Here is a 14,198-nt window from a genome sequence, read left to right as displayed (position 1 = left end):
CATTTGTTCCTACACTGTCCAGAGGCAGCAGCTCTATGGAATATGTTCATCTCAATCTTTGGTATCAACTGGTCTATTCCTCAGAATGTCAAAGAAGCAGTGGAAAGTTGGAACCTAAAAGAAGTTGATAGTTCCATCAAGAAGACCTGGCAGATGATTACTGCATGTATCTTTTGGAGTATTTGGAAGGAAAGGAATCACAGATGTTTTGATGGTATCTCAACTCCAAGCAGTAGTCTAAAATCTTTCTGTCTTTTTAATCTTTTCAGTTGGAGCAATCTATCCCCTGTAAATGACATATTATCCCTTTTAGACTTCATTAGCTCCATCAATATGGATTTTTTGCTTTCTGGTTAACTCCCTGATTTAGAATTGAAGTTTTTGTTCTCAGGAGTTAACCATGATTCTTTTGTGTATGTAACATGCATCTACTTGATGCCTTCCTAATACAACATCTTATTTCATCAAAAAAAGATTGTTCTATTTTGAAACTCTACTTTTGTGCATTCCGATTCTTTAGAATTTGACTTGTTCACCATCAGTTCGTGGGAAGACAATTTTTAGCATTGTATTTCCCCTAATTTGCTAATATTGACGTCTAGTTAACATATAACAAAATTTGCACTCTGAAGGAAATTCCAGTTCTCAGGGTGCTTGAAAACTGTTATGTAGAATTCACCTGATGTGATTTCTGTCTTAGCTCATTCCTTGCTTTTTGAATTTGACTATTCTGTGGTCTAGGTGGTTGGAGAGTTAGTTTACTGTCTACATCTACCAATCTTTTCACTACGCGAAGAAGCTCAGTGTTATTTCTCATTTTGGTCAGTGGAACAGGTATGGGATTTTTTCAACTTTCTCCAAGATATCCTTTTTTTCATACCGTCTCCTCTTCATAGATGCATCTTCCTTTTTTCATCTGTTCCTTTTTCTTGATAGTTGCATTATCAAACTCGAAGCAATAGAAAGGGTTTGATCTTAGAATGGCAACACTTAACGACACCTTCAAGGTATGACTTAGAGCCTGTTTGGATGGGCTTATGCCTATAAGCTGTTTGGAGCTTATAAGCTAAAAAAAATAAGTTGGGGTAGTCTAACTTATTTTTTTTGGCTTATAAGCTGCTTTAGATAAGCTAAGTCAAATGGGCCCAATTATTTTTTTGAGCTTATTTTAAGCACAAAATGACTTTAAGCTGGCCAGTCAAACACTCAAAAAAGCTGAAAACAGCTTATAAGCAACTTATAAGTCAATCCAAACGGGCTCTTAGCCACCTAAGTGACATGTTTGGTGAGAAAGCACCTAACTCAGCAGCCAGTTAAGAAAGAAAAAATTAATGTTAGATGGGGAAAAAAAAAAAAAATACAGGTCACCAATCTGATCAACTTCACTTTATGAAACTGCTGGTAGTCTTGAAGATGGCGTGCTTCCTGAAATACCACCGTGTTGGTTACAAAAGACCAATGGGATAGAATAGAATTCAATACCATGATCACTTTCTTACCAACTGTTATTTCATCAAGATACCACACCTATTTTATCTTCTGTGTTTGTGATATCCTGCTTGGTTTCTTTTCAAGATTATATCTATTATGGCTCGTCTCTCTGGTCTACTGCTTAAACATATCTTCATGCTTAAGGTTCATAGGTTGCCTGACTTGTTCTGTATCTCCAGTGTTAACCTCTTACTCACCTTTTAGGGATTATCCGACCATATCTGTCAACTTCACAACATTCCTTGTTCTTGGTATTTAGCTTTGTTTTAACGTTTCAGAAGGAGGTAATGTACTTTGGAATTTACATAGTTTGCTAGTTAGGCTACTTGTGCCTCCACCTTCAGTTCTGAATGATGATATTTTGTGGATTTCCCTTTGACCTGCCTATTTTTACCCGGTGGATGGGTCCTGTTTGTTGAGCTGAGTTTTTCCCCTTCCTTCATATGATTATGGATGGTTTTGGCGGTAATCTTCCATTGATACATGCATATAACAAGGTTTGCATCCACCATTTACTTAATAAGTAATTTCCACTATAGCCATGCAACTTAGAGCATGTTTCTTTCATTTGTTATCAGCTGTTTGTATATTTCCTCCTTCAGAATTATGAATCTGTGTAAACGCATAGGCTGTAGGTAATACCGCAGTTCATTTAAGCTCCGACTCCAGAAGATATTTGTTGAAGTTTTGTGACCATCTCATCAAAAAGCTTAAACCGTTAGAGAAGCACACTTTTACTTATTTAAAATTATGTCTTCAACATTTAAATGTGGAAAGGTCCTGCAAAAGCTGGTCTTCCGCAATTTGTTTAGGGTATTTTTCATGCTTTCACCCATAGGCTTGTATCTTTTTCATTTGTTTCCGTGGAATTAGTTAATTCGTCAAAAGGGATTTGAGAAATGGATGATTTTGTTTGATAGTTCTATATTTTTTGTTCAGAATTGATTAAGGAATTTAGCTCATTATGTTAAATTTGGACTTGGTTGATTTTAGAACTCTTTTAGATTAAAAAAATGTCATCTTGCAATTCCTTTTCTTGTTAATCTCATCTATCTCCTGTTGCATTGTGCAAGTTGTCTGGATTCTTTGAAGCTTCACTAGTCTGTGGGTTGTGTAACACCCTAAAAAAATTCGGGTTGGGTTGGGTTATTTTAGTGGGTAAAAAATTATTTGAGGGGAAAATAATTTTGAAGGGCTGGGATGATGCCACGTGGCAGCTGCTAGACATAAGGGTATAATTGATCCCATAGTATAACGGTAAGGGTATAATTGTCCCTAAAGTATAACGAAGGGTATGGATGAACTATTTTCTAAAGTTCAGGGATAATTTTGGCCCTTTTCCGGAAAAAAAAAAATAGTTTGAACTGTTGGAGGGAAAACATATATTTCCATAGGTCAAACTTTTCGTGAAGCACCTAATGGGGCAGTAGGTGTAACTAAATGGTGTGCAGAATATAATAATGAATGTAAAACCATTCTTAGTTTCTGTAATAGTTTCTGATTGTGTCCTATAGGGCTCTTCTAGTCAATTATTTTCCTGGAAAAGTAATAAAAGGGGAATTGTCTCAAGGTTTAAGATGAGACATTTAACACAATTCAACATGTTTCAAATGTATTAGTTTAGGCGTAAGTTTTGATTCGTTAACCCACATAACTTTTCACATATTTGGCTTAAAAAAAGGAATTATGTCTGCACGTACGGTGCCGTGTTTCACACTTAAAATAAATAAATAAATAAATGTGTTCAAATTCTAACAATTTAAGCTTTTAGATTTGCAGGTTTACACATCGGCTTTAATTGGAAGAGGCCTAGTCTCTATAGGAACATGCTTGAGTTTTTCGACTTATTGAAGCTAGCACGTATAATTAATTCAAGGGTGTGATATATTTTAAGTGGTTAACCTATCTACATAACGAGTGCTTAAGAACAACATAAGCTTTTCCAAAATTTGAGTTGGAAGTCTGTAATAAGAACACTTTATCATGTGTTCAGGTGCTCAATCGGAACAGGTCGTAGTTCGAGTGTCTAAATAAAATTTACTGCCAAGTTTAAGGGGCTGCCGATGTATTCCACCTTTCCCCTTCTTTCAATGGATGGATGCTTTCTCTCTTGAGATGCCATGATGTGCTTAATGTTTATGCCTGTTCTCTCTTCCTTGGAACTGATCAAGTAATACATTTTATCTACCAATTTTAGTGCAGTTTATTCCAGTATCAAATTGTTGGTTGTATAAAGGCTTATGTGCCTTCAGTTTAGCTTGTCGTTCTGCATATTGTGAATGAAATGCTTGTAGTTCTTGCATTCTAATAAATTATAAAATAAATTAATAGCATCTGATGCACTGTAGATTTTGTAATTTTTCCTAGTCCCTAAACTTATTACGGCATGAGGAATTGTGCCTATTAGTGCTTATTCTAGATTCTTTTTCATTGACTTAGTAGCTTCAATCAGAAATCGGTGATTCCTTGAATAAAGAAGTAATGCTCAACTTCGTAGACAATGAATTTACATTCAATAGATATAGTATACAGCAGGTTATGATTTTTGATGTCAACCTTCTAAACAATGAGTTAATCATCATGGATGAATTACTATCACGAGCTTTGTGATTTGGACCATCAAAAGCAAATTGAGATGCGTCGACTTTCAGGTGATGTAGCACATCTGATGACACTAATGAAGATGTTTTCGTCGCAAGGGATCCATAATTTCGAATCAGCAGTGAAATCATAAACTTCTTGAGCTTGATCTAGCAATGCCTTGATGAGTGGGTGCTTCAGCAAGGTGATTTTGATTACAAACCTCTTTTGATACTTCCCTACATAAACTACGACGTGACCTTTTGGAACATCCCTTGGAATCGCCTTCTCTTCTTTTAGAAAAGGCCACATAGTCCATTTACAACATTTGTCGCACGCTGATGAAGGTATGACTTTGCCACCTATCTTTTGCCATTTATTTTGGCATGCCTTGAGAAACTTCTTGTCCATCATTTTCGTATCAGTTTGCATGGACTATGCAGGAAATGGACCACTGCAATAAAACTGGAGGAAGAGGAGAAAGTACAGTGGTGTTGTCTGTGAGAGTGAGACAGGTATATATACAAGAGTTTGAAAGATCCAATATTTTTTAATCATTAAATAGTATGACAGGGTTTTGTAGCTGAGAGGCAAACTAAATGTGACTGATATCATAAAATGAGAATGAGAAAAATGGTCCCTTATCTTTGATAGTAGGTTCAAAATAGACCCTTAACTCCTAAAGCATCACTTGCGTAGTTTTAGAAATGAGCACTTTTTTTTTTTTTAAAGATATTTATTGAACTCTGATTGTCAAATTTAATCGAAACTGTGAAAATAAAAAATATTTAACATGAACTCACATCTGGAAGTGGAAGTACAAATTTTATAGCTTATGTTATTTTTGGTCTCTTTCAAGAGTCTGGTGCAACATTTTTATGTGCAATTTTTGGACTACTGTTTGTATCTGGTGTGGTTCTTTCTGTTACAGTTTCTAAACATTTGACGGCAATTTCTGGTGTTTCTAGTTAAAAAAATAAAATTTCACAGTTCTGGTTAAATTTAACAATCAGAGTTTGGTAAATATTAGTCGGAGACCGAAAATGCTCACTTTTGGCAAACTTACAGGACCAAAATTGTTCAACTGATACTTAAGGGACTATTTTGAACCTACTATCAAAGATAAGGGACTATTATTGACATTTTCTCTACCTGTGCATTGCTGTTTCTTTAATGATAGTGCTTCTTGATACGATCATGTACGAACATGCATTGCCTGATTTAAGAGTCATATACATGTATAGATCGTGCCACAAAAATTTGCATTAGCTCTCTCTCTTCCTTTGTGATGTCTAAGGGTGGGGAGTGATGCCAGATAAATAATCTGTTGAAGTCTTGAATATTTAGACCCCACAATGGTGAATGAGTAGTAGATAAGGTAGGAAAGATGAAATATGGGATAAGCTTCTTGGGCACAGTGCTATTGCCCATTTCCCACTTGTAGTTCTTGTCATCTAATTAGATATAATAAGTTATGGATGTTTAGAGAGAGATAGAGAGGAGGAAAAGTGAGGGCTTCGCGAATATAGAATTTGAATTGTGTTTATGTAAATGTTGAATGATCAAGAAAAGCAAGGAGGGAGAGGTTGATTGCTATCAAAACGGGGTTAATAGTGGCTTATGACGATTATGAACTTTATTTGTGTTTTATATCATTCAATTAGCTAAATTGCTCATTAATTTGGTTCATAGTAGTGCTGACAGTCACAATTTGTGTGTTATTAAAGTAAAGATGAACTAATGTTTCATTCTTTTTGACTTTCTTTGAATGATCAAGAAAGAAAGAAGGAAGAGGCTGATCGCTATCGAAACGGGGTTATAGTGGCTTCTGACAATTGTGAACTTTATTTGTGGTTTATATTATTCAATTAGGACTAAATTGCTCATATATTTGTGTGTTATAGAAGAAAGAATGAACCAAAGTTTCATTATTTTTTGACTCTCTTTATGAAAATGCACTTTTCTTTTTTAAAAGCTTCTTTGATTCTGTTTGCTTATTATAAAGGTAGAACAAGTTATCATCTTGAACAGAGAGCATTGGTAGTGCGTACTGCCGTACAGAGGTAATCCTTATGTAGGCACATAACTTTCTGACATTAAAGATTCTAAATTTTAATACATTGCATGTATAGTATTTGAGGAACTTTTGTATCTGATGGTGTATGGGACAAACTTAAGTGGAGAAAAAAATTGTACTGGCATTTGCAGGTTGTAGTATTTTTGCAGTGATTTCGAGGCAAAGCCAAAGTGCAGTTTCATATTGGATATATCTGCTAGCTTTTTTCTACACTTTGTTGCCAATCAAACATTCAAAGTCAATAGAATATAATGCCCTTCTTAAATGAGTTCTTACGCTACTAGCTTAAGTTAACATTTAATAGCAGATATGGTAACCTAGAAAATAGACTAATAATGTGCTATAACCGGTTAGATTACACTGTAGTGTAAAAGTTCTTTACATCGGCTAGATTACACTGTTAGTGTAAAAGTTCTTTACATTGTCAATGCATACAACTTACACTCTTCTCAAACGTGTGGTGGGCTGGTGGCAATTAAGTTGTTTTATGGATGAACTCATGATGCATTGGTAGAGCTCGGAACTCATTGGGGGATCGAATCTTGTATACATGTATGAAAATTAAGCATAGATACAGTTAAATATACATTTTAAAACTCGATACATTTCAGAACTCGTTTTCTTCGCTCAAAACTCACAATGTGTAGATTCTGGATCCGACATTACTTCTACCGTTATGCTTGGTGGGTTGTACACTATGCAATTAAAGATACTTTCGAAAAATGTATACACTAGGTAAAATAAGTAAATGACTAGGTTAAAAGAAAATCATTCTTGTATTATTCCACCTATTGAGCTGGTTTAAATATTGGTTCGACTAGTTTAACTTTGCGCCATGTTGGTCACTAAGGGGTAGAATGTCCTTTACTGTTACTGAGGTTGAAACTTGAGATCTCTGATTAAGGAAGGAGAGATCGCCTCTAATTCAATACGATAAAATGATTGGAATGAGTTGAAGGGACAAATGCAAATTCTAGTCTGGAAAAGAAGAAAGATTACCAAATCTGAGTTGTGAGATTCAAAGATAAATAAATATGCAGGCCAACTCGATGAATTTACTTTGTGATTTTGGTTTTTGTTCATAAATTGATGTGATATACTTGCAGAAGCCAGCACATGGATTCATCCTCTAAAGACAAGTACACTGTTCATATGAAGTGTGAAGTGATGGACACTTGGTCTTTGGAGAAGAACAACACATCATCACTGACCACAGAAGAAGAGGATACTCAGTTGCAGAATCAATCATTTGTAAGATGAAATCTCTCCAACTGTAACCACCTTGTCAGCATTATCCAATCATAGAGTGAACCTCTTACACATTTGTAATAATGCAACTAATTTTATTTTTAAGTGAGGGTATGGCTTAGCTGTTAATGAAGTAAGTAAAAATTACAAGAGATTAGATAAGTGCCAGCAAAGTCAAAAATTGGTAGGCTGGTAGGCGGTGTCTTTTGGGTTCAATCTCCTAATAGTAACTCAACTCTATCTAACTACTCCCTCTGTTTTAATTTATGTGAACCTATTTTTTTTAGTCAGTGTCAAAATGAATGATCTCTTTTCTAATTTGGAAACAAATTCACTTTATAAAATGATTTACAGCCACACAAATATTCAAGACTTATTTTGAATCACAAGTTTCAAAAGTCTTCACTCTTTCTTAAATGTCGTGTCCAGTCAAATGAATTCACATAAATTGAAACGGAGGGAGTATTATATTCGAGGGTGTTTGGATAAACTTATTTTAAGTGTTTATTGGCTTTTAAGCACTTTTCTAGTTTTTATGGTGTTTAGCAATGATAAAAAGTGCTTAAAAGCACTTACTTTTAAGCATGAAATGTACAAAAATAAGCCAACTTTTAGTTTATAAGCTACTTTTTAACAATTTGTTATAACCATTTGTTATAACCAAAAAGTAATTTAACTTTATCTAAGTATCATTGAAAGACACTTTAACAATTCTTTTTGTATGAAAGTTACTCAACTTTGACAAGGTATCATAGAAAATGTCTTATTTGTTTTCTCATAAATTGCTTTCTGTTATATAGGCAGAGTTGCGTAGCTTTTTCCTTATAAAAAACAATGCAATGACTTTTTATGATACTTAGGTAGTGTTTTCGTCACAAAATATAGTTTTGTGATATTGATGCAATAAACTGAAATTTGGGTGATCATCCATGAAATTAATCCGATTTCTTTTTTCTTTTTATTGGTAAGACATAGCAGATATTCAATATAATAATCAACATACGCATAAGGTTAGCCTAAACATGAGCGTAATCAAAGGGGAAAAAAAAGGGTGTATGCCTGGTTTTCTGGACAGAGGAAGTAATTTGTTCTTTTGAAGGCTAGAAGCCCTCCACTCATAGATTTTGCCTATTTGCATAAATATGTATTACTCAACTTATAGCTTTTTGTTATAAAACTAAATAATTGGAAATAAACAAGAGAAGCAAACTAATAACTTTGTAGAAAGGAGAGAGAGATTTTATTCACTTCTTGTTGATATCCCTTACAAATTGAGAACTTAACCATCTATTTATAGAGATGGTAAATCTCTTGATGAAGTCATCAATGACAACACCAAGAGTTAAAATCAAACTTGTGTTGCTTCATTTCATACATGCCACCAAATGTACATGTACCTTGCTTCATTTTCTTCATTTCATACATGCCACCAAATGTACATGTACCTATTCTTTTTAGGACATGTGGAAAATCTAGACTCTATGGACATTCATATATATATTTTATAACACTCCCCCTTGGATGTCCATTGATAAATAATATGCCTCGTTAAAACCTTACTAGAAAAAAACCCAGTGGGAAAAATTCTAGTGAAGGAAAAAGAGTACATATTTCTAATAATATACATTTTGGTTGCCTCATTAAAAACCTTACAAGAAAAATCCAGTGGGACAAAACCTTGTATGGAAAAAAGAGTACAACGTGTATTAACTCCCCTGATGAGAGCTTCAGTCCAAGTATTTGAGTCTTCGCATTCCAATCTTGTGCACCATCTTCTCGAAAGTTGCGGTTGGTAGAGACTTGGTGAACAAATCAGCTATATCATCACTTGAACAAATCTGTTGCATGTTGATATCACTATTCTTTTGGAGCTCGTGTGTGAAGAACAACTTTGGTGAAATGTGCTTTGTCCTATCTCCTTTTATGAATCCTCCTTTCAATTGGACAATACATGCTGCATCATCTTCATATAAGATTGTGGGTATTTTATCACATTTCAAACCACACTTTTCTCGAATGAGATGTATCATTGACCTCAGCCACACAACTTCACGGCTCGCTTCATGAATAGCTATTATCTCAGCATGATTTGATGAGGTAGCCACAATAGACTGCTTTGTAGATCGCCAAGATATGGCAGCGCCCCCACAGATGAATACATAGCCTGTTTGAGATCTAGCTTTGTGTGGGTCAGATAAATACCCTGCATTGGCATAACCAACAAGATCGGGACTGCAGTTAAAATAAGCCCAAATCGATAGTCCCCTTTAGATACCTCAATATGTGTTTAATTCTGTTCCAGTGTCGCCTTGTAGGAGCACAACTATGTCTCGCTAACACATTAACTGAAAATGCTATGTCAGGCCTTGTGGTATTGGCAAGATACATTAGTGCACCAATTGCACTAAGATATGGTACTTCTGGACCAAGAATTTTCTCATTCTTTTCTTGAGGTCGGAACGGATCTTTATTCGCATCAAGTGATCGAACAACCATCAGAGTACTTAATGGATGTGCTTCATCCATATAAAATCGTTTCAACACTTTCTCTGTATATGCAGATTGATGGACAAAAATGCCATTTGTCAAATGTTCAATTTGCAAACCAAGGCATAATTTTGTCTTTCCAAGATCTTTCATCTCAAATTCCTTCTTTAAATAATCAATTGCCTTTTTGAGCTCTGCAGGAGTTCCAATAAGGTTTATGTCGTCAACATATACAACAAGTACAACAAACTCCGATATTACTTTCTTTATAAAAACACATGGGCAAATTGCATCATTTTTATAGCCTTCTTTTAAAAAATATTCACTAAGGCGGTTATACCACATGCGCATGGATTGCTTTAAACCATTAATAGATGACGTGCCTCGTTAAAACCTTATTAGGAAAAAACCCCGTGGGAAAAAGTCCTAATGAAGGAAAAAGAGTACACATATCTAGTAATACGCTTTGAGAGCTGTCTCATTAAAAACCTTGCCAGGAAAACCCAAATGGGACAAAACCTTGGTCAAGGGAAAAAGAGTGCAGTGCGTATTTGCTCCCCCTGATTAAAGCATCACATAATTCTTGACGATGATGTAACAAATCTTATATACCAACTTATCATATCTTGAGATTGACAGAGCTTTTATCAGATCTGTCAAATGACCATTTGACGAACTGGTTGATGATCTGCACCTTCCTTTCTCAGATAGAGTTGCATCATCGCCGTATAATATTGTTGCAATCAGGACAAGTACATCATGACTTGCTTCATAATCTGTTGTTGTCTTTCTATGATTTGACTGTCATGACAATAATCCTTCATGGAAATAGATAACACATTTGGATTGAATTCTTATGTCGATCAGATGAATGCCCTGTATGTCCAAAACACTTGACAGTATTGGTTAAGACAAATATATTCATGTCAGGGCTTTCATTTACAATATGCAGTTGATCTATTTCAATAACTCCATGTTGGAGTAAATTATATCATGCCTGTAGTTATAGCAAGATATATAAATGCATCAACTGCACAAATATATGGTACTTCAGGACCATTTCAATTTTCTCATTTCAGCAGATATAATCAAGTGCTTTTGGAAACTCTTTAAGAGCTCCAATAATATTCAAGTCATCAACTTGCATAATAATATGAAAGGTTCTGATTATCATATAGAGACAAGGGTAAACATGATCTTATTGGTACCCTTCGTCAATAAATATTCATTAAGGCGATTTCAGTACATCAGCCTTGATTCATTTAATCCATTTAAGGATTTATAAACAAGTTTCCCAAGAATTTGTATATGCTTCAGGCATTTTGAATCCTTCAGAAATTTTCATATAAATTTTGTCAAGTAATTCATATAGGATGTGAAAACATCTATTTCTATTTAAATGATATGACATCTTCTGGTGTCTGGACAGCAGGTCAAATAAGCTTTATGCTTACCAAGATGCGTCATTTCACTTGATAATAATTTCTAAGTCAGCATGCTTTAATAGACGTAGAATTTAGATCCTCACAATCTTTTACAATATTGCGCTATATTGTATCAAAATATTGTCGACAAGATATCATGTTGTATCGGTTCGCAATTCGACATAACTTACTGAGATCTCATCACTTCATTATTTTCAGGTACCTGAACCTCGCATAAGGTTTCATGAAGTGTTATGTCGTCGGCTCTTCAAGAGCACTTTGCCTCCTTATTATGATCATTTGCTCCTCCTTTTTTTTTCAAGGATTATTATATTTGGAACCGATTGATCTACCATGCTCTATGCATGTTGTAGACTCTGTCCTTCAGGGACATTAGGAGCATTTTGCAGATGAAATATGAAATAGTTGGGTCAGCAAATGCTTCCAGCATTTGACTTGAATTATCTGAGGATCATACTGATGATAATTCACAACATATTTCTTACCTGCTTATTCTCTCCCCCTTATTTTAGTGACATATGTCCCCATTTTCTTTGGGAAAATCCATCTGTGTGTATCATGGTATATCCATTAATCATGTACCACACATCAAATGCTAAAAGATGGAAATATCTAGTTCCTGACCCTTAACCAAATATGAGGGGAGAATTTATCAAAATTTATTGATCTGAAGCATACAAGTGTTGTTGTATGCAATATATCATATCTCAGACTAACATCTGAAACTTTGTTCTCATAAGCAATGGTTTAGCTGTATTATGGAGGCATCTAATGCCAAACCAACTTAGATATAAACCAGCATTATCAAGATGATTGTCTTGATTACATATTCTGAAAATTGTGCTTCCAACTCAATCATTTTGAGCAAGCAACTTCATAAATGTCAAACTGCCAGTTGACAATAAACATACATGTGACCGTCTCATAGATGCATCTATTTAAGACATCACATTACAGGTGAAGGGGCCCACATTCGCCTTTTATATTTTTCAGAATTTTGGGGATTCAGTCCCAATATTAGCTGGTGTAATCAACTTATCATGAGAACAAGCAACACAAACAAATTCTTGAAGAATCTTCTAGTTCTTCAATATGTTTTAATACTCAATTAGCACATCAGATTTAAATCAGGACGATCAAAATGGTCTTGTCAACTGATAAAATTATCTGTACCCGTAAACTTCAAGTTTACCATGACGAGTGTTATTTCTTTTGATAAACTTCTGGTTTACTATTGCATGAAATTGTATATCAATAAACTTCTGGTTTATTGTGGTATGTGATCTCATCATGCTCGGGTAACATTTCACTTGTGTATTTCTTAACCATAGTAACTTGAAGATATTTAATATTCCGATCATTTGTAGTCTCAATATGATAACCATTTTTATTGTTAGTAAACTTCAGGTCTACTACAGTGTTCCGATCGTACCAATTACGGTCTACGATGAATGGTATTATCATATATAACATCTTCAAGAGACTTCAATTTATTTATCATAATCAGATATTATTTGGACATTGCTAGTGTCATGATACTTGTAAATAAATAATTAGCTCTTCTGGAGCCTTTGATCATTAATTTCTATTACCAAATATTTCTTAAATACTTCTGGTACCATGAAAGCAAATTTTGACACTACTTGTGTCACGAAATAAACATTGAATTCTAAACTTCAATATTTCAAACATCTCCTTCAGGGAGATTCATCATTAACTGAGTATTTTGTATCTAAGCTCAAACACATAATAATCAAATGCACGTTTATATTTATAAGCTTTGCTACATATTATCACATTCACTTCAGGAAATGGATATGTATTTGTAACATTTATCAAAAGTTCTCATTCTTCAGGAATAGAACAAAATCATCTCTACGTGTTCTGAGCATATCAAATTATGATAGCTTAATACCTCTTTTAAGATGTTGCTACTTCAGGAGCAAATCAAGGTATCCACATAACGTAGAGTATTTTTCTCTAACATATCTTCAATTGTAATCACAATATGCTTATGATAATATTATCACTTCATGTGACATAGGCATAAATTAAAAATTATCATAAAAAACATGATTAAGATAATTTAAATATTACATATCTGGATCATTACAAACTAAACTTCCGTGTTGTCCAGTAGTTAAAATTCCATGATTAACAAGAATAGATACAGATAGTAGCTATATTCAAAAAGCATTTGTGCAACTTATTGTAATAAAAAAATATTGAAGTCATTGACATATATAATAACATAATCAATAAATCTACCAGACTTATTTGAGGTATATATATCCATAAATTTACGTGACAGAAAAGTACTTACATCTCAATTACTTTCCTTTGAGGTTGAGTAATAAAGCTACGAATTCAAAGTGCAAACCTTCCTCATCAAAGGTTTTCGTAGACAGAGTGTTCGGATCAGTATCATACCCCAATCAAAAGAGCAACTCGTCAATCTATTGGAATCCAATTAATAGTGGTAGAGTCTCGTGCTGATAACGTGTTATAAAACTAAATAATTGGAAATAAACAAGAGAAGCAAACTAATAACTTTGTAGAAAGGAGAGAGAGATTTTATTCACTTCTTGTTGATATCCCTTACAAATTGAGAACTTAACCATCTATTTATAGAGATGGTAAATCTCTTGATGAAGTCATCAATGACAACACCAAGAGTTAAAATCAAACTTGTGTTGCTTCATTTCATACATGCCACCAAATGTACATGTACCTTGCTTCATTTTCTTCATTTCATACATGCCACCAAATGTACATGTACCTATTCTTTTTAGGACATGTGGAAAATCTAGACTCTATGGACATTCATATATATATTTTATAACACTTTTCACTTTATAAGCATTTTTAGT

The 14,198-nt window shown here is 34.2% G+C and overlaps 1 protein-coding gene across 1 annotated transcript; it reads right to left on the bottom strand.

Moving 5' to 3' along the window:
* Positions 1-3,975: 3,975 nt before the first annotated feature.
* Positions 3,976-5,287, bottom strand: LOC132633672 (protein SMALL AUXIN UP-REGULATED RNA 12). Its single transcript, XM_060350195.1, has one exon. It carries the CDS (start codon positions 4,501-4,503, stop codon positions 4,111-4,113), a length of 393 nt encoding a protein of 130 aa, XP_060206178.1. The 5' UTR covers positions 4,504-5,287; the 3' UTR covers positions 3,976-4,110.
* Positions 5,288-14,198: the final 8,911 nt, after the last annotated feature.

Source organism: Lycium barbarum, chromosome 3 (assembly GCF_019175385.1).
Source record: "Lycium barbarum isolate Lr01 chromosome 3, ASM1917538v2, whole genome shotgun sequence".
Taxonomy (NCBI): Eukaryota; Viridiplantae; Streptophyta; class Magnoliopsida; order Solanales; family Solanaceae; genus Lycium; species Lycium barbarum.
Note: the sequence above shows the minus strand (reverse complement) of the source record. Positions and strands in the feature narration are given on the sequence as shown.

What these genes read in the sequence shown, in the direction of transcription:
- LOC132633672 (XM_060350195.1), bottom strand. Translation starts at nt 4,503, where the DNA reads ATGCAAACTGATACGAAAATGATGGACAAGAAGTTTCTCAAGGCATGC.